General features: G+C 40.3%; 1 protein-coding gene across 3 annotated transcripts in view; it reads right to left on the bottom strand.

The window, feature by feature from the left end:
• Positions 1–17,863, bottom strand: part of kiz (kizuna centrosomal protein) — a 30,426-nt gene extending 12,563 nt beyond the window's left edge. Inside the window, exons 1-12 of one of the 3 annotated variants that reach the window (XM_018753368.2) lie at positions 17,746–17,863; positions 16,913–16,975; positions 15,901–16,063; positions 13,660–13,740; positions 11,494–11,700; positions 11,130–11,301; positions 10,686–10,983; positions 5,662–5,781; positions 4,689–4,853; positions 2,909–3,059; positions 1,910–2,075; positions 230–292 (exon numbers count right to left, since the gene is read on the bottom strand). In XM_018753368.2, the coding sequence (XP_018608884.2) occupies positions 230–292; positions 1,910–2,075; positions 2,909–3,059; positions 4,689–4,853; positions 5,662–5,781; positions 10,686–10,983; positions 11,130–11,301; positions 11,494–11,700; positions 13,660–13,740; positions 15,901–16,063; positions 16,913–16,975; positions 17,746–17,810 (1,714 nt within the window). In that variant the 5' untranslated portion in view covers positions 17,811–17,863. Of the gene's footprint in view, positions 1–229; positions 293–1,909; positions 2,076–2,908; positions 3,060–4,688; positions 4,854–5,661; positions 5,782–10,685; positions 10,984–11,129; positions 11,701–13,659; positions 13,741–15,900; positions 16,064–16,912; positions 16,976–17,745 lie in introns of all 3 variants that reach the window. The other 2 variants (XM_018753284.2, XM_018753452.2) reach the window with 2 other exon arrangements.
• Between the last annotated feature and the right edge of the window lie 1,820 nt (positions 17,864–19,683).

Here is a 19,683-nt window from a genome sequence, read left to right as displayed (position 1 = left end):
GTGCACAAATTATCTGTTTTTGGTGCGCTTTGACCAGCTGAAAATCCACACCACGTCTCCAAGATAATTAGAGGAGCTACGCGGCTCTTCAGGTGGGAGTTTGACCCCGGATCCACCTTGATCATCCTCGCCGGCAGTTCATTTAAAAAACCCATTACCCTGTGCGGCAAGAGGAAAACAAACGCCACGCGGGAACTCCGAACGCCAGGGACACGTGCTGCCTTTTTACCTCTAATAGGAATACTTTTCACAAAGCCTTCTTCGGCGCTGTCCTCTTCAGCACTTTGTAGTTCTGTAAGGAAAGAAAGCCCACAGAAAGCTCACATACGAGAAGGCTGGGACTTTGAGTTTACTTTGTATCTGAATTGCAGGACCGAGGGAGACTGAATTTGAGTTTCATCAAAAAGCCACCATGAGACAAAAAAGCCATTTCTTCTTTGAGGCTGAAGGGGGGGGGGGGGGAGGGGGGGGGATCATTTGCTTGGGTTTCACCAAAAATGGCATTTCAAGATACAAACTACACTGCCAGTTCCTTCTGAACTTTCTCATACCACTTGTTCTCATTTCAGCTCAGGTGCAGTGACAGCTGGATGGTAAAATGGAGTAATGTTGGCTGCAACAACCTCACCAATATGCTCGAATTGATCTTCAACCAAGCTAATTCAAACCCGTAGTGCTGTCATTCTCAGAAAGACTCGTATTTGATGCTGTCACACTCTCCACATTTTGCATTAAGCCCAGCTAAGTGTGGAACTTGCTATTAATTCCAGTTTCCTGAGGAACTTGAAGGCTTTGCCAAGGTTATGATTTGCCTGTAACTACCTTTTGAATTGGGTTTACTTCTTTCCCTCAAATGAAACACTTCATGAATTCTAACCTTTACGCCACTACTCCTGTAATGTAACATAAATGTTTATATGCATCTCTAAAAAATAATATACATTACTAGGAAGGTAATCAGGAATCGTGGCTATTCTGATAAAGTTTTATGCAGTTATTCATGTGATGAACATTGGTTCATATAGTGGAAAGAAAGAAACTAACTGCACTTAAGAATCACGTCTGCATCAACACCGATCAGCCAAAATATTAAAATCACTGACAGCTGAAGTGAATAACATTGATTATCTTGTTACAATGGCACACACCAATGGGTGGGATATATTAGGCAGCAAGTGAACAGTCAGTTGTTGAATTTGAGGTGTTGGAAGCAGGAAAATTGGGCAAGTGTAAGGGTCTAAGAGACTTTGACAAGGGCCAAACTGTGATGGCTAGATGACTGGGTCAGAGCATCTCCAAAATGGCAGGTCTTGTGGGGTGTTCCTGGTATGCAGTGTTTAGTACCTACTGAAAGTGGTGGAAGGAAGGACAATGGCTGAACTGGCAACAGGGTCATGGGTGCCTAAGGCTCATCAATACATGTAGGGAGCAAAGGCTAGCCCATCTGGTTCGATCCCACAGAACAGCTACTATAGCACAAATTGCTGAAAACTTTAATGCTGGCCGTGATAGAAAGGTGTGACAACACACAGTGCTGTATAGCCGTAGAAGGGTGGCCTATACAATATTAGGAAGGTGCTTTTAATATTTTGGCTGATGAGCGTATGTCTCTCTTTCTGCTAATGTAATGCACACATTGTATTTTCTATGAGGTGTACATTGCTTTGGAGAAAAGCATCTGCTAAATGAATAAATGTAAATGTAATTTAAAAAAAAAAAAACAACACATTACGAGTCTAATGCATGGGATGAAAATAAAATCAAGAATAGTATTAGCCTGAAAAACCTTAACACTTGTTGATATATGGAAATGAGGAAAATACAAAAAATTTAAAAAAAAACTGGCTCTCACACCCAACATGATACATGAGCATACTGGTTTCTGGAAGAAACCAGTCATGCTAATCACCTTGTTTTCGAGTGTCTGTGGAACTGAGCAGATCTGCAGGTTCGACCAAAGATACTTCTTCACTGTCATTGAAGAGAGAGGGCAGGTCATTGGGGGACTGTTCACCCCTCAAAGACAGGCTTGCTTCAGGAGTTTGTGGCAAGAGTCTTTTCACCAGCACTTTGGCCTACAGTCAGGAAAAAATAGGAAAAATCTTTACTGCTGCCAATTCTGGATGAATCTCAAATATAGATCCTCTCAAGGTAAGTTGTTATGTTGACATGTAGCCAACAATGGTGGGCTCTATGCAACAGAAATGTACCATAGTACCAGAGAGATATCAACCGATCTGAACTTCTAATTTTTCTTCTCAACTGCTTCAGAAATTGAACTGAGCTCTTAAGGAAAGTAGCTAATTTAAAAATAAATGCATACCAAGATATCTTAAAATGAGGAGAATCACCAAAGTTACTATTCCAAAGAGGACACAATATGAAAAAAAGAACTTTGAAAGGTTCTGTACAACATGGAAGAGTAAGAACTGAGACTTTAAATCCAATTGTCTGCATCTCTGTCTCATCGTCTGCCAAATCAAGTAATGTAAATATAAATAAACGCTTGCGAGACTGGCCTGTTTTTATCGAAGCTTTACTCATCACGTTTGGCTCGCTTGAAGACGTGCACAGGTTGTATGATGTGGTAACTCTTGCTAATAACACATGTGACTCACCAATAAGATGCTCCCATCAAATGTGACTTTTTACAAAATGTAAATCTGGTGGTGAAAAGACCATAATAATATATGATTTACCCTTGGCTAAGGTCTCAAAGTAGGTATTGACACCAGCAAAGAGCTCACAACATTTTCTTGGCACGTAAAAGTACCCCCCCCCCCCCCCCCCCCAGTTGCATTTTATCAAGGAAAATTTGACTTCAGATCAGCTGCTGTGGAGGTACACAACAGCACTGTCCTCAAATTAAATCTTAGATGGTACATCCTCTTCTTGAGAAGGGGTTTACCTCTTCAACGTAAGTAGCATCTGTCTGAACCAACAGAGGTGTGAAGAGGTCAACAACCTCGCTGGCAGTGAGGACGCCGCTGCTCTCCAGCAGAAGCACGTGCTGGAGCCAGCGATCCCACAACAGTGCCCCATCCGGGGGTAAATGGGACCTGCAAAGTGGTCAGGGGTACATGAGCTGACAGTATACAGTGCTGTGGACATGCAAGTGCAAAGCCTGCTTAGACATGAGCATCTATGCAGATGCGACTGGGGCTCCTAATCTGACCCACTGCACTCCACTCAATGTCCAGGAAGCAGAAGAGATTTAAACTTGAGAGCTTTTCCTTGAGATTGCAAATGTCTTGTCTTACTGAGTTGCTGAAATCCAATTTACACGTGCCGTTTAGCAGCGAAGACCACTAAACCTCTGATTTTATGCTCTTCTCTGTGTTTGGATAACATTTTAATAACGGTATTTGTGTGAAAGTGGATCAACACAGTCATGTACCTCATTAAAAAGAGTTTCTTTCCCATCTTATGACACACACGCCGAATGATTCTCTGTGGAGGGATTACCTCTGGAATCCTTAAAATCTCATACTGGATTTAAAGTTCATACAAATAATGTTGTATTCAGACATTTGCCTGTATTTATAGCTTAGCATGATAATCCAATGATCAAGAAAGTATAAATATACTGCACAAGTTTATGCACTAAATCCGTTCTTTAATCTTTTTGTTTTGTATAGGAGCTCATGAGTCCAAGTAGAAAAAGCCAAAAATATGGCTATGGATGAAATTATTACATATTGCGGTAAGAAACCATAGCCGAAACAATATAAAGAGTATTAGTTATAAATGTATACATCTGAAAACTTTACTGTATTTTACTGTACACAAGATGATGACAGAACTTTTATCACCCAAACTCTAAGCTTTTGATGATGTAATAATTGTAATAGTTATATTACAACTAGACAATATGGTCTGTAGCGGCTCCTCCAAGGACAGAGTCTTCATTATTGGGGAAGCAACGAGAGAAAGAGCACGTTGTTTATTTCCAGCACACAGTACACCGTTATTGTCGCGAGATCACCAAAATGACCTTTCAGTTTGAGCTGATCCACAGCGTGAACATGCTACGCTCAAAGAATTCAAAAATAGCGCATTATTTTCCTTCCTTTTGCAGGAGACTAAAATAAAAACAGGAATACCTCCGTAATTCAGAGTAATAAAGAGAGTAATTCACCTTTCAGCAATCCGAGATTTGTGTACTGAACTCTGTCCCTCACATTTCAAAAGCTCACCATTGTGGTTTATCTATTACCGGAACAACTACAGAGCTGCGTGGATTGAAAACATCTCCAGGTAAACAGAAGAAGAGACCGGTATGTTCAGACATTTTGTTACATAAAAATAAAGTCAGCCAGATGCTCAGAAGTTTAAGTAACTTTTTACAACCTTTCAGCTTAGTTTCATGTCCACTGTTTAATTTACATTTTGTTGTTCTACATTTAACATAGTACTCCCTCCAAAACAAAGTTAAGAACGTATGCAGTTCTAATGTTTGGCAAAAATATTCATCTTTAGATTTAATTTCAGCTGGCAGTCACACACACTTGATCCTCTGATGACATTAGCACTTCCTTAATAAATCCTCCAGCAAGTAAAAAGCTATTGATGTAAAGGGCTTCTGATAGATGTCATATCGTTCCAAGAGAACATAATAAAGCGCCACTGCAGTTTAAATAAATACTGACAAACCTGAATGTGGCTCCAGTTAACACAGAGTGCCATACCTTATTCTCCTCCCGTCGGCGGCCATCCAGTGAGCGCTAACTATATCTCGCCGTAATAGGCATCCTTTTGACATGCTCCATGACAACCTCTGAAACTGGTGAAGGACGACTGCTCCGCATGCTTCAAGGTCCTCTCCATTCAAGGCAGCCTCACCGTTACAAAGGCTGTGGGATATATAGTACCGTGTCAGCCATCTCCATGGAGTCAGGGGCTCGGCCGAGCTGGTCAAGATTTTGATCGCAGGCGGCCATTCACAATGCACACGTCAGGTCTGATCTTCAAAAAAAAAAAAAAAAAAGCTGCTGCACAAAAAAAACGCATAGTAAAGGCCACGACGGGAATGGCTCCCCAAACTGTTGGGTGCGCGCACACACACACACACACACGCACACACACATATACATATACACACACACACACACACACCCAGCACTTTGCCTCTCTGCCCTGGGAAAAAGCACATAATTAGGCAACAGCCCAGGACATTTCTCCTCTCTTGTCCTAACTGCACCACCCACACAATGGCAGTTGTCCTCAGTGTTGCTCAATACTTCTACATCAATGAGAAATGAAGGCAATGTCAATCCTCTGTTAACATCTTCATTTTCAATATAGTGCTTCATACATTTCTTTTTTAATACATAAAGTCAAATTAAAAAAAAAAAAGGTACAGTGGGCAACAACATAGAAAAAAGCTGTTCAAAACATGAAAGTGCATCTAAAGATAATAATGGAGATGCTTAACAATAACCGAGCACCAGACCTTATCACGCACCATTATTTTTCAATCTCAATGCACAGTTTCTATGCCACTGCATAGCTGGATAAAGCATGAAGTACCACAGGTGCCAATTAAATGCATCCTCCTTTAGAAGAAGAAAAAAAGCATCTGTCACAATAACATTACACTTAAAGTCGACAACCGCCATATCTGTAACAGCACATAAAGAAGCTCTTCAGAGAGACACTTACCTTATCAAACTGTTGAGTTTCTCCTTGCTGACTGATGAGATCTTGTACAGCTTGTTTTCCCTTTGATTAAGTCTCCCTTCAATGCTGTTTAGTAAATGAAAGAATCCCTTCAAGGAAAGCCTGCAAAAACACATGGGAAGACAATCATTTTTAATAGCAATTATGAACAGCATTTATTCCAGCACAGGTTGAAAGAGTAGAGCCCTAAACCCAGAAAGCAGACTGACTTCTCCTTATTTTCCCACACTTTCCATCTTGTCGTCAAACAGCGTTTTTCCGAAAGTCAATCCAAGTGACTGTGAGACTCGGTCGGGTTTTCAGCGGTCCAACGGAACGCACCTTCACACAGTACTACTATTATTCACATAAGAGCACAATGCACTAAAAGGCAAAATAATGACGGCTCCAGATCCTAAGTTCATGTGGACAGCCATGTGTCCGTTTTCATTATCTGACGCATCAAGGCACATCGAGCACCTCTGACGCTTGGCTGAGACAAGTTATCTCATTGAGTGTGAATGCACGCATGAGAAAAGTATGCGAAACACAGATCATTCAGCACTGCGCAGACTGTCGACATAATAGTAAACCATAATCTGCTTTACCATTAAATAACGCCACTGAGAGTTTATCTGTTCCCGGAATAGGATGACTAGTAAGTAAATAATAGCACCACTCGAGAGGAGGGTTAAGGAACAAGTTCTTACAATGTCAAAGGCCAGGGAGGATAACATGCTTAAAGTCTGCAAATTTAATTGGAGCAAAAAGAGCCCAACCAAAGGGGTGCTATGTACATAAAATTCCCCTTACAGAGATGTGTTGCTGGGCTGTTTTCCTACATGAACTTGAGAACACACGCTAGATAGGGTAAGATTCAACCCTGCTTCTGCGTGTTGGTATTGCCAATATCAGAATGTGGTATTAAAGGGCTGGGAGGCCAGGATCCTTCAGTTATAAATAGCTGCAGTTGTGTCATGTTTTACATCCATTCACAATGAGACAAAATTGCATGGTGCCAAAATTACCATGACAAAAGATGAAAGTAGCATACATGAGGGGGGGGACTTTTCAGTTTTGTCACCAGAGTATTAACGGTACATTCAGAGGGTACCTTAAAAACAAGAAAAAGTCAATTCTTTGTTACACGCATCATGTCATTTGTCATTTCATTTAGCTGACGAAAATTTTTAATACAAAGAAAACGTGAGAGCCAAAAATTTGTACATGAAACAACACATTGTCTCCAATTCCCAAAACATTGACTTCAGAGAAGTTTCCACCCTTGAGTCAACCTATACTACACTATTTAAATGATGATGTTATGTACACTACAGGAAATGAATGTACTGTACATTAATAAGACAGATGATGGACAAAATCTGCAGGACCTTCCACATCCTCTGTTTCACGAGTGTGAATCATGTCCACCTATAAACATTCGAAAGGTATTTGTACACATTCAGTTCTTCCCTCCCTCCCAGTTTTGCGCAAAAAGGCAACTTTCAGTATCTGCGAACGCCGGGTACCACGGCTTCCCTAAAACAGCGACGGGGAGGGGGGGGGGGCAGGTTTATACCTTTAATCTGCTCATTGACAATTCTAAAATGGAAAATATATGCCTAATGCATGTATTTTGTGAACCTCTGTCTTTCTCGAGTATTACGCGCTGGGTGGCCCTCATTGAATTCCCCACAAAACCCAGAGGAGATCCTGAGCCCCCCAACATAAAAGGCAAAAAAGAATTTATGACAATCTATAATGGGCCCGAGAGGTCAGAGGTCAGCAAACAATTGGTCCTTCTCTTTTGCAGGTTGTTTCCTGGTAACATCCTGATTAAGCTGGCAGCTTGAATTATATCCATGACATTCTGTAGTGCACAATCCATCTGCGCTAAGTCCTCTTCAATGCAGCTGAAGTAGCATGGGCAAAAGCTCTGCCTTTTTTCCCCTCACTGTGGGCCTTGAAATAGTCATCATCTTTCTCTCCACTTTATTTGTCATTGCTCTTCAAAAGGGACCTTTAAAACGTGAATGTGTTGTGTGTGGCAGGCCCGAGCCACCGGCGCCCTCACCGCACACACTCTGACCACACATTTCCTGTCACTTTGCGCATTTTGTTCCTCGCGTTCGTCGACGTGTCTGCAGATGCAAGGATGGCCGTCCTTCCTTTTAAGGGGAAAAAAACGGTCACAAAAGGTATACGGCGGTGGTTCGAGGTCCCTCCCCCTCCTCACGTTTTTTTGTCCTGAAGGTTTACAGGAGGCAAACTAAAACCGTAATACAGTAATCTTGCAGTAATTTCAGTATTATTTTGTACCTGTCCCGTTCCCTATGAGCAAAAGTATCACTTGAAAAGTCTACAGACGACAATTATTCAAACAGGTAAAAAATAGAGGCCTTTTGGAAGCAGTGATCATGTCACAACCCAGAAAATGTGCACACTAACACAGCATTACTGTACCATGCTGTATGTTAAGAGGTAAAAACAGAGATGACTAACAATTAAGAATCTGGCTACACTTCTGAATCCTACCGATAAAGTACTCAATAAAAAAACATTTTTAAGAGCACCAGGCTAATCTTCTGATTCAATGAATTGCATTTTAATAGGCAAAGGAAAGAACCCTACCACTGAAATAAAATAAGGACAATTTACAAAAATAGTAAACTGAGAATTTGAAGGATGTAAGACGAGGCATAAAATACAACAGGATAGTAAATGCAGTACAGCAACACAAAACGTACTATTCTAAGCCATCAAGTAACAAAATCCATTCATTTTAAAACATACAAGTTAAAGAAATAATTTCTGCAAGATTATGTTCCAGCACACATTAAAAATATGATAAGGAGTAGGGGGGTCATTCCTATATTTCAGTTCCATTAAACAGTCACATAATGTTACTAGTCAAAACTATGCATCTCCAATAAAGGCGCGGGGACAGACCGAGGCTGAATGGGTGTACAGGCCAACCTGTTTGAAAGCACAAACTCGGGCCCTTGTTGAAAGGGGGCCGAAGAACATGCGGGGCGCTTTAGAGCTTCCTCACCCAGGTCACGCCGCAAGGAATTATAATGGAATAATTTAATGAGTCGCGCGGCCTTGTTTTGATTCCTGCAAGCTGAATGGGAAGAGCGATATAAACACTAACCTTGACCTTGCGCAACGGAACACGTACAGCGAAGCCGGGAGGCTTTACATCAAAGCCCCCCGACTCCCCCAACCCCCGCCCCCTCCCCGCATCCCTGCTCCACGCTAACAATGGCGAGTGCCGCGCTCTCCCAAAGAAGTCTCTCAAAGGTCACATTTTCACATTTAAGCAGACAAGGCTGTTTGTCAAAAATAAAAATGTTTTATCTTAAAATAAATGTGTCTGGCTCAATTGTTAATTTTCTATTAAAAAAATAAATAAAATATAGGAAATCCACTGCGATATTAAATCACGAGCTTCTGCCTGAATTACTGCAGATCTGAAAGGATAGAAGAATATGATTTCATGCGAGGCCCTGAAAGGCCAGGGAGAATGGGTGGAGAATCGGGGGAAAGGGGGGAAAGGGGTGGAGCAGAAGGTATTTAGTGTGGTTGGGTGGAGACTGGGAGGGGAGAAAACAGCCATAAAAAGCATGCCTCTCTGCCAAAGGATCTCAAAACAATTTATACATATTTAGCTCATCAATAAATACCCCTGATTTGTAAAAGCAAAAACATAACACCTAAAAGTTTAACACATCTACTAGCTTTGTTATTTATCATATGTGACACGTTTCACCAAAAGATCATACAATGTTAACTTTGCATAATAACCTACTTCAAGATTTACCAATTTATACAGCTAGATAACTTATACCATATCAATTCATGGTACATTGATCAAGGGTACTACAGTGGGTGCAGGGACTTGAACCCAGACAATTCTGATTGCAAAGTTGCAGCTCTAACCATTACATTGCCTGCTGCCCTAAGACCATGAATGAAATTAGAAATAAATCAAAGGGAGAAAATGCTTCGGTCTGTGTATTTCTAAAATACCAAAATATTTTACCGCATAATTCATACTCAATACATGCAAAAGGGAACAAAGTGAAATGCTCCCTTATAAACATCTTAAAATTATACACATCCAATACAATCCTATCCCTTTCCGGGGTGGCAAGCACAATCAAAACCACAAAATTCAGCCCCTGAAGATGCACTTAATCCACATGTAGATAGTCTCTGCCAAATCGCTCATGACCTGCAGCCTATTCAAGCAGAAGATGAGAAGCTCAGGAGTAAAGAAAAAAAAAAAGCCTTTATATGTAAGATATACAAGTGCCCAAACACCAGGGCAGTAAGCTTTGGGTAAGCTAGTTAAAGTACCTTGAAAATGCAGAAGGCCTATTAAAGAAGGCAGTAAGATAAGACAGTACAGCCTCTGATGCCAAAGAACTACGACTTTTAAATGATAAATTCATAGGTAATGGCAACATTGCCCATGCAGGAGGGTAAACTGCATGTACCACTTAGAATAAACATTGCTTAATTGTACTAGTTTAGTTGTGTAAAGTGATTATTTATTCATAGTATAAAGTAATTCCCAACATAATACTTACATTTATATTTTTACCAAAGCAACATACTGCTCAGAATAAACAAAGGTACATTCCACTAACATATGGAGAGACATAAATGCAGACACGGGATTCTCAAAGTAGAGTCAATAGGTCGAATGCCACCATTTTTTTTCCCGGCACACCTTATACTAATGGAATTGATAGAGAATATTTTTTTAAAACACATCAGGTACTGAAAGTTCATGGTGCAGATAAGAAATCAGAAGATGATATAGGGTTCAGAAGAGATGTGTCTTCCTGAATACTGAGAAGGATTCAGCAGCTCTGAGTGAGAGAGGAAAGTCTTTCCACCACCTCGGACCCAAAACCTTCAGGACAACCAGATAGTGTTGTAAGATAATAATGTAATACTTTGTAACAAAGGTGGACCAAAAGGACAGCCAAACAAAAGTTAAGAAAGTCACCACTCACTGCTCTGCAGATGTTTCCAGCTGTGCGGCATCCTGCCAAAAGCCTTCGCTGCAACCCTGCAACGCTTCTGTGCCCTGCGATCCTGCCTTTTTTGTGCCAGTACCGACATGTGCAGTGATGCTGGGGGTATCGCACATCTCCCTCTCTGAGGTCACAGGTGGAATTGGAGATTCCGGTGTGCGGCCCCCAGGATATACAGCAGGGCCTTTATCTTCAGTGTGGGACAGAGGAAGCTCGCTGCTGGCATCGGCAGCATTCCCAGTGATCACACCAGGGCTGCTTGCGCCACTGGCGCTTTCTGGGGGGTAATAAAAACAGAAGTCACTGCATGTTACTGCAAATTTCATGATGGGAACACCACCTATAAAGCAGATACACAGTAGAGCAAGGGGAAGTGCTGACAAATACTCCTAGCAAAGCATGAAACTGAACAACCAGACAAACCTGTATATTCGTCAAGTTTCTCAAATCCATTCTGATGTGACAGGATTTGAGGAATGCTTCTGGAATTTTCTTTGTTGATTTCAGATATCGAAGAGACCTTTACAGGATCATTCACATCAAGAGCTTCTTGGTGTTTAGCCATGGACTGGGGTTCCTCCTTATCCTGAGATACCTTCGAGGACACGTGAGGTATGAAAGCCTCGATGCTTTGGTGCGGCACCGGGTTCGTCAACACTAAAGGTGCAGCACTCTCGTTTTTCTCACTTGCACCCTGACGAGTGGTTGAATCACTCCCAGTTAAAACAAAGCTGGAAGAACCCGGCCTGGCATAGGCATCTTGCCTCAGAAATCTGGAAAGGCTTACAACATCGTGTCCCCACGGCTCTGATGAAGACGGCATCTGCCTGGGAAGAGGTCCCGGTGGCTGGGAAAGCTGGGTACTGAAAGCCAGAGGCTCAGCGATGGAGCCGGCGGAGGTCTGGCAACCCATGAAGACTGCAGCAGGCTGGAACAGGTCTTTCATATAATGTATGGAAGATGTATCTGGAGGTGGGCGCAACACCACATTTCCCTGAAAGGAGGGAAAAGGGAAACATTTCAACCCGACTGACATTTCAATGACTTATATGGTCGCGCAGCAAGTAAATGACTCCAAAAGAGTTTAAATGGTTTGGATCCCATCACGCATGTTTTTATATTTCCATGTTATACTCTGCGTTATGGTTTCAGTTGAAAGAACACAACGGAATCTGACAAAAAAGACTAAGTGAATAAATTCTCATTTCAAATACATTCTTTTCTGTTTGCTTTAAAATGAAAAACGAACTGGAAAACTATCTTAATTACATGAAAAGGTGTGGGCAATGACATATTGTTACAGTAATGTCAGTCTTATTCATTCATTTCCCTTCCCTGACTATCTAGTTTGCCCATTAAGTTGCAGATCAACACCTTTTTGTGCAGTGAATATCTGCTCACATTCAGCGCTGACGTTTCACGTTATAGTGCTCCTTTTAAAAATCCACCTTCACTCTCAGCAAGTATCACTTTTCCCCATTAAAAGATGCATACAGTTTATTTAGGTCAAGGTTGGATTTCATTTCTAAACCTCCTTTCAGCAGAATGTTTTAAGATCAATGCTTTAACTTTTAATCTTACTAACAATCCTTGGCGCAACTTCTGATTTATGTCTGTTATGGCACCAGGCAGGGGGTGGGCGGGGGGCCTGAAAACCTTCCACCCAGCATAATAACAAAAAGCATAGCTTCTGTTTCTTTTCTGATAAGAGTCTTAAATACCAAACAGTTAGCTGCTTAATAACATTCACTGTAAACCAAGCAGCCTGCCCAGCAGATCCACAAAGTAGGTAAAAGGAGGAAAAGTTAATTTCTTGGCTGAGTGATTCCATCGGTAGCTGCAGGGCAAAGTAGAAAGTGTTTCACTAAAGTAGCAATTGATTCTTCTATCAATCTGCGGCACACGCGTGCTCTTCCAAGGAATGTATTAAATATGAAAATCATATCCCGTTATCATCTGTTTCCAGCTTTCGGCCCGGTAAGCCTCCCTTAATGAATGCCGCAGCCTGAGGGACATGCACACTGGCAGCAATGCCTTGTATGCATAATGGAGCGATGGAACCATTTTGCTCATTACAATATCTGCAAGCTGAGGGGGGTTTCTGCACACAGTCACAAGTGACTGCTCTAGACAGCATGCTCCAACTTATTACGAGATGCCTCACACATTTCATCTAAAGGAGCTTTAACTGCTTTAAGTGATGGAATAAGCAGCCATGGGCTTGAACTACATCATTTGTACAGATGCACCAGGCAGGATTACACACCTGCATTATTGCGGATACATGGCTAAACGCGCGGCCCCCACGCGGTCCGCTCTCCATTGCAGCTACTTTTGTTTATTGCGACTCTGGAAACACGGGGAGTGAAAAATAAAGCTGCGGTCAACCAGACTGGTCACTCCTACCTTTGCCGTTCATTTCCACACAATAAGGCTACGAGGATGACATGCCCCCTGACCCCGCTGGGGAAATGCATCACCCTTTAAAAACATACTTTTTTCCTTTTAAATCTAAAATGAGGCAAACCATCATCTCACCGTAAAAGAACCTTTAATTCTGGTCTCCAGAGTTCAGAATAAACTGACACAATAATAATGAGAACCTATGAGGCTAACAGGTTCATTTCAATAAATTTCTGATCGGGGGGGAAGCCATTACCACAAGAGACCTTCCAAATACGTAATTTTATGCACTATATGATGCACTCAATATAATACTACATTTCCTCCATTCAACATATAAAAGATCACAAATGCTCCTTAGATTTTTTTCAGAGATAATTATAAAAATCATTTTTTAAATGACTGCTGGAAATTAAATGTCACAGTATCATTAATACTATTACCCGACACATGTAGTGTGATCATAAAGCAGATTAACAGATACAGGAGATTAATTTCTCTTCCATTTCAAACACTTCGTACTTCCTGCTGACCATCATGTCAAATTTACCTTGGAAACACTTTCTGCACTTGACGCTTTTTCACTTTTCCTCAGTGCTGAAAGCCGTGTCATTTTATTCCAGCATTCAACCTGCATGTAATTATGAACACACTCAAATTAGAAATTCATTTATTTCACATTCTACATAAATCTATACATTTCACAAAATAATCCATACATTTCTAACACAAAACCATGTTGTTCACCTGTTTCACTTTTAATCCATAATACAATAATTATGTTTAATAAGATTTGCATTAATCAAGCAGGTACATGCAATTACAGCGGGGGGGGGGGGGTCAAATAGTTAAAAAAGGATGTAACAGCAGTATTTTAATCTATGATGAAAACACAGGATAGATATTAATGAAAAAAAACTAAACAATGAATAGATTTATCAAAGTTGCAAAAACAAACAGAGCATAAGCATTTACCAGGCGGAGCAAACGCACTGACAATAATAAAATCTTGAGCGCCTTCAGATAAGAGTCAGTGGCACATGGGTATTCCCAGTGAGCATCCCTCACTTTCACTGCCAACTGTTTTAATCAATTATCTAAATAGCCACATTGACTGCCTTAATCCAAACTCCAATTAAACAGTCTACTGGTGCTGTTAAGAAGAGCAGGATTAACTCCAACAAACCGTGCCGTTCCTGCAAGACAATACCTGCTACCCACAAATATACATTTATTCATTCTTTTATTAACATGTCACTTTAAGATATCAGTATGCGCTATCTTACCAGTGACAATGACATTATATGCTAACAGTAACACAAATAAATTTCGATAAAGCCACTGGCATGTAATGATACCGTCTTGCTGAAAATCTTCTGTATAAATATTAATCATAAAAATACTTCTCTCTTTTTTTTTTTTTTTAAACAACAGTTTTTCTTTCTTTCTAATGGTGACTTGGACAATTGAGCACATGACATAATATGACAGGTAGGCTCCCAGTTCCATTTTCACTAGTCCAGCTGTTCATTTTCTTAAAATGTATGATGTGTAATTTTCATATTTTTATCTCTTGAGATGAAACAGTTGAAAGAAAATTATACTAGCTAAATAGAACAAGAAAAGGGAAAAAAAAAAAAAAACAACTAACACAAACATTAAGCAACTCCTTGGGGAAAGAATTTAAATTTAAAAAAAAAAAAAAAAACTTCATCTCTAAAGCACTTCAGTGTCTCAATATTGGGCAATTACTTTGGCAGGGAATAATCAACCGATTCTGTTAATTTGATACTAAGCTTTTGAGCACTGTTGTTCAGTTTTAAAGGATAAGTGATCTGACTCAGCTGTAGCGTATGATCAGCATGACAATTGCTTTCCTCCATCTGTTCTTTCGCTTTGCTTGGAGCCATTAAAGAAGTGCTTGCCGTTGTTAAACAAGGCAAACAAGTGTAAATTCTTCCAGAACTCTGCTGAAAGATACAGAAGTGATTTTAACTGCATGCAAACTAAGCTGCCCAACTATATTATAATTTCAAAAAACAGATTATAACTGTAGAGTTCTCAAAATCAAAGCAGTACATAGATAAACGGTCACATAAAGCTGAGCATCAGTGAAAACCAAGATTAGAAAATACTGCAAACCTCTAGGAATTATAAATTATGTGAAAAATTCATGTTTAAAATTATTCTGCGATTTCTGCTCTATGCTCACAGCAGTACATAAGTTGTCATACATGCATCTGCCGAACAATGAGCAGATTATAAAAAGCTACAAACAGCATCTGTATATGTTACCACAAAAAGGTTCAGTAAACACTGTAGTACAGTGGCGTATAGTTATGTTTCGCATCAACATAAGGTGCAGCTAGAAATGCCTGGTAAACCACTGGATTTCAGTCGCCGTCATTCAAATCGGATGCTGCGTGACTCCCTTCTACGACCTTTATAGCGTCTTTAGAATATCTTGCTCCTCTTCTTTTACGTTACACACACACAAATTCTATACAGATAAAATGATTACATCTAGTTTTGATAGCTTATGTTCCATTTCTTGTACAGTACCTCCTAATAAAATTACACCACTACAGTCTTTATGAAAGAAACATAAATATGTAATGGTGCTCAACTTAAAAAGGTGATAAAAACAGCAGGATAGAGAAAGGAGATGTAATTTAAGCATGAACTACGATTACTAATTAGAAAAGGAGAAAAGTCTATTATCAGCATGCGTGTTCTTTGTGGCAGCAGTGAAAACAACAGTGCAACACTGACACAAACACTGCCACACTACCTGTTTTTGGTGGAGTGTACTGTGATCTAGGGGGGATGCTCCCACACACAACTGCACGTACTCTGCATCTTTCAGCAGCTGGAGGTTTCTTTTTTTAGCCTGCTTCTCTCTTTCACATATGTTCTTCAGGTAACCGCACAGCTTGGCATTGTTTACTCGAGCGCTAACAGCAATGAGAGACACAGGGGGGAAAAAAAAAAAAGATTTTTTTTTTTTTAAAAATCGCCCTAGTTGGGGGGAAACAAAACAAATCCAGAGCAGCGATATTATCCTCCCATTTTTCATTTCAATGCAAAACAGCCACGGCGAGTTTAAAAGAACACTGCAAAGAGCACAAAGATAATCGTTTCCCAAATATTTAGATAATAGTTCTACGGTTCCTTTGTATCCATGAAACGCAAGCTGATTCATATTGACCTGTAACAACAGTGGAAAAAAAATCACATTCACTTGCCCAGCAACACTTGAAATGTTTGTTTACACCAGGGATGGGAAACTAACAGTAACTAATGGAAACTAACATGCATATCATTTAATACAAAAAAAACAAAGGTTTCAAAGCACTTATACCAAGTACCATCATATCAACATTTAATGAGATGCAAACATCATTTCTGAAAGTTACTTCACTAATTGTTTTAAAACAAAAGTTCCTGAAGGTCAAGTGTCTTCCACACAACATATGGACACGTAGTTGGAAAAATGGAGCGGAAAGCCCCAAATGCTGCTAAAATGAGCCAATTATTCACCTATCAGCGGTATACTAAATCACTACCACCCGACAAAACCGCCAGGTATGAATATACTCACATGTGACTTCAAATAATATTAATAGCAAAACACTGGTGTCCAAAAAAAAAGCCACAAACATCAGTGAAATAAACAAAACATCTCTCATAATGTAACTACATATAGTGCAAGTGCAACAAGAGAATGCTGTATTGTTTATGGTGGTTATATTTATTGCTGCTGCCAGATATGAGAGAGATTGATAGAACAGGTGACAACTTACCTGTGTTTCTCAGAGGTGTGATATGTGAAGAGCTCTCTCTCCAGCTCCAGTCTCCTCTTCTCACTGTCAATGAGTCACGTGTCTTTTAACGGTATGTTATTGTTTTCTGAGACACTCTTTGAAATTGTACATATACGACAATAACTAATACTTTCCCTATTTTAATTTTATTGTGCGCTGTATTTTTTTCTCCAAAGGAAAGGTCAATGATGGGTGTAAAGTGTCCCTTATTTATAAGAGACACGTTTTTAATTTAAACTGTTTTTTAAATTTGCAAATGATTTCTGGGTTTCCCCCCCCCCCAGATTTTTAAAAATTAAATTTTTGCCCGCTGTCAAGAAGGACCCGTCCCGAGCGCAAAGTGTCTTATTTAATTTAGTTAGAAATATAAGCATAATCTTCGCAGTTTTACGTTCATTCGCGTGTTTTTTTTTTTTTTTTTTTTAAATTTATTTAATTCATCGGGAGTGTAGCATTCTGGAGGTAACGAATCGAAAGCTTAGTTTAGTAACTTTGCACGTCAGCGGTCAGGGAAAACAGAATAAAATGCGACGAAACGTTTAATACTACAGAGAAAGAAACCGCCAACACGGCCGAAATTTTTGCATAACAAACGTTTCGGCTGCTGGACTAAACAGGACTTTCCAGCGAACTGCTTCGGAGACTCTCACGGCACGAAGCAGTTCGTCGAAGGTGCAACATCACCCCGCAACAAGCACAACTCGAGAGCGGGGTCTCGAACACGGCCTACTTCTTCAGCAAATTCGCACAGCTCTCGTAAAGCTTCACAAAACACAACCTTTCATGTACTCCGCAAAAAAATTAGAAATTACCTTTGATAGAGACTTTCCTGGAGGACTCCGGTTTTCTCCAAGTAGTGATCATCAAACAACGCCATAAACCGCCTCTGCACATCCTTCGGGACCGCGCCGTTCGAGACGCCACACCGGTTGCCACGAGAACCGTTTCCCAGAAGGCACCGCGCCGAATCATTAGGAACGAAGCGGCCGACACGCGGCGCGGTTGCTTGTATACGGTACTCTGGAAGCTGTGCCGTTTACCACCAGTCTATTTTTTTCCCAGACTGCACCACGTTAAAAATTTCGAGCGAAGCGAATGGCGCGAAAAAGGCCCCTTTCACGCGCCAGTCAATTGGCTTTTCGCTGGAAAAGCAGTGTCTCTCCTCATGTCTTTTAAGACGGTTGCAATATATTTATTATTAATCATTTTTTGTTTGAAATAAGCTGATTTAATTTTAAAAGAATTCGTTTAAGTTACTCTATTTGTAGTGCTCACAAATAATAGTTTAAAACTAAGCGGTAAGCCAGTGAGTGAGGGAAAAAAAAACATGCAGTCACTGATAATCAGATTTTATGTTATTAATTTGCCGTCTCTTTGTAAAATGTTTGCGTGAAACGTGCAACTATTAATATGAATTTGTCTTTTTCTCTCGGTAGCTTCTGTCTCAGAACTTCTCATGGACTCCTCTCAGTTCTTTTTTGGCGTCGGCACAAATACAAGGTATTTTTTCCTCCTGGCTTTAACTTCTATATAGTTCCTTCATTTTTAATATAAGCCTTAGTCTTTTATTTAGTAGACACCTATGTCCAAGGTGCCCTGCTGTGTTGGGTAAAACATTTTACAGTGATTTACCTGTTTAAACATTAGGCTAAGTGGCAAGGTGACAAACTAAACTCTCCACAATCATTCACTCATTTACACAGCCAAGCAATGTAACACACACACCAAAGGCAGTTTAGAGACACCAGTTCACCTTGAACGCTTGTCTTTGGACTGTGGGAAGAAACCTGAGTACCCGGAGGAAACCCACAGCAAGACAGGAAGTACAAAGTCCACACAGACTGATCTGTATTTGAACCCACATCTGAATGCACAGCCCAGGTCAGTGCTACTCGCTCTGTTTTACCTTTCTCCGTGACAGTTCTCACTTTAAAAATAGCTGTTAGAATATATTAGGGATGGACAGCAAACTCTGGCACAACAAGTACTAGTTATTAGAGTATCTGCCTTACAACCCCTGGTTTGAAGGTACTTATCTTTAAGTGATATAGTAAAAGAGGGGGTGCAGTGGCGTAGTGGGTTGGACCACAGTCCTGCTTTCCGGTGGGTCTGGGGTTCGAGTCCCACTTGGGGTGCCTTGCGATGGACTGGCGTCCCGTCCTGGGCATGTCCCCTCCCCCTCCGGCCTTACGCCCTGTGTCACCGGGTAGGCTCCGGTTCCCCGCGACCCCGTATGGGACAAGCGGTTCTGAAAATGTGTGTGTGTGTGTGTGTGTGTGATATAGTAAAAATTACTCTAGTTGACAGCCAAATATTAGTAATCTGCTAAATAAGTAAATGCTAAGGCAGACATTTTTCTGTTAAAAAAAGTGAAACAAAATATATAATGCAGCTGAAAGTGTCTGCCTGCAACACCCTCAGAGTTACAGTACTGTTCCTCTGAGTTGTGAAAGGAATTTTACTACTTATCCCCATAACTCAGTTTATTTTAATAACAAATAAAATAATTAGTAATAGAAAAAGCAATTGTCTTCAGGTAAAATCACATGAAAGCAGAGTTCAATCAGTCCAGCTATTCACTGTAGTTGTGATACTAAACTGTCTGAACAGTACAGGCTTTTACCTGTTTAATATACCTAAACTGTAATATTAAAGTTTTCCTAAATGTATGCTTCATTAAAAATAACCTTTAATCTAAAAATAATATTGCCTAGTTATAACATGTAAATCAAATTTAACCAAATAAAAAA

The sequence above is a fragment of the Scleropages formosus genome, chromosome 15, assembly GCF_900964775.1.
Source record: "Scleropages formosus chromosome 15, fSclFor1.1, whole genome shotgun sequence".
NCBI classification, from domain to species: Eukaryota; Metazoa; Chordata; class Actinopteri; order Osteoglossiformes; family Osteoglossidae; genus Scleropages; species Scleropages formosus.
Note: the sequence above shows the minus strand (reverse complement) of the source record. Positions and strands in the feature narration are given on the sequence as shown.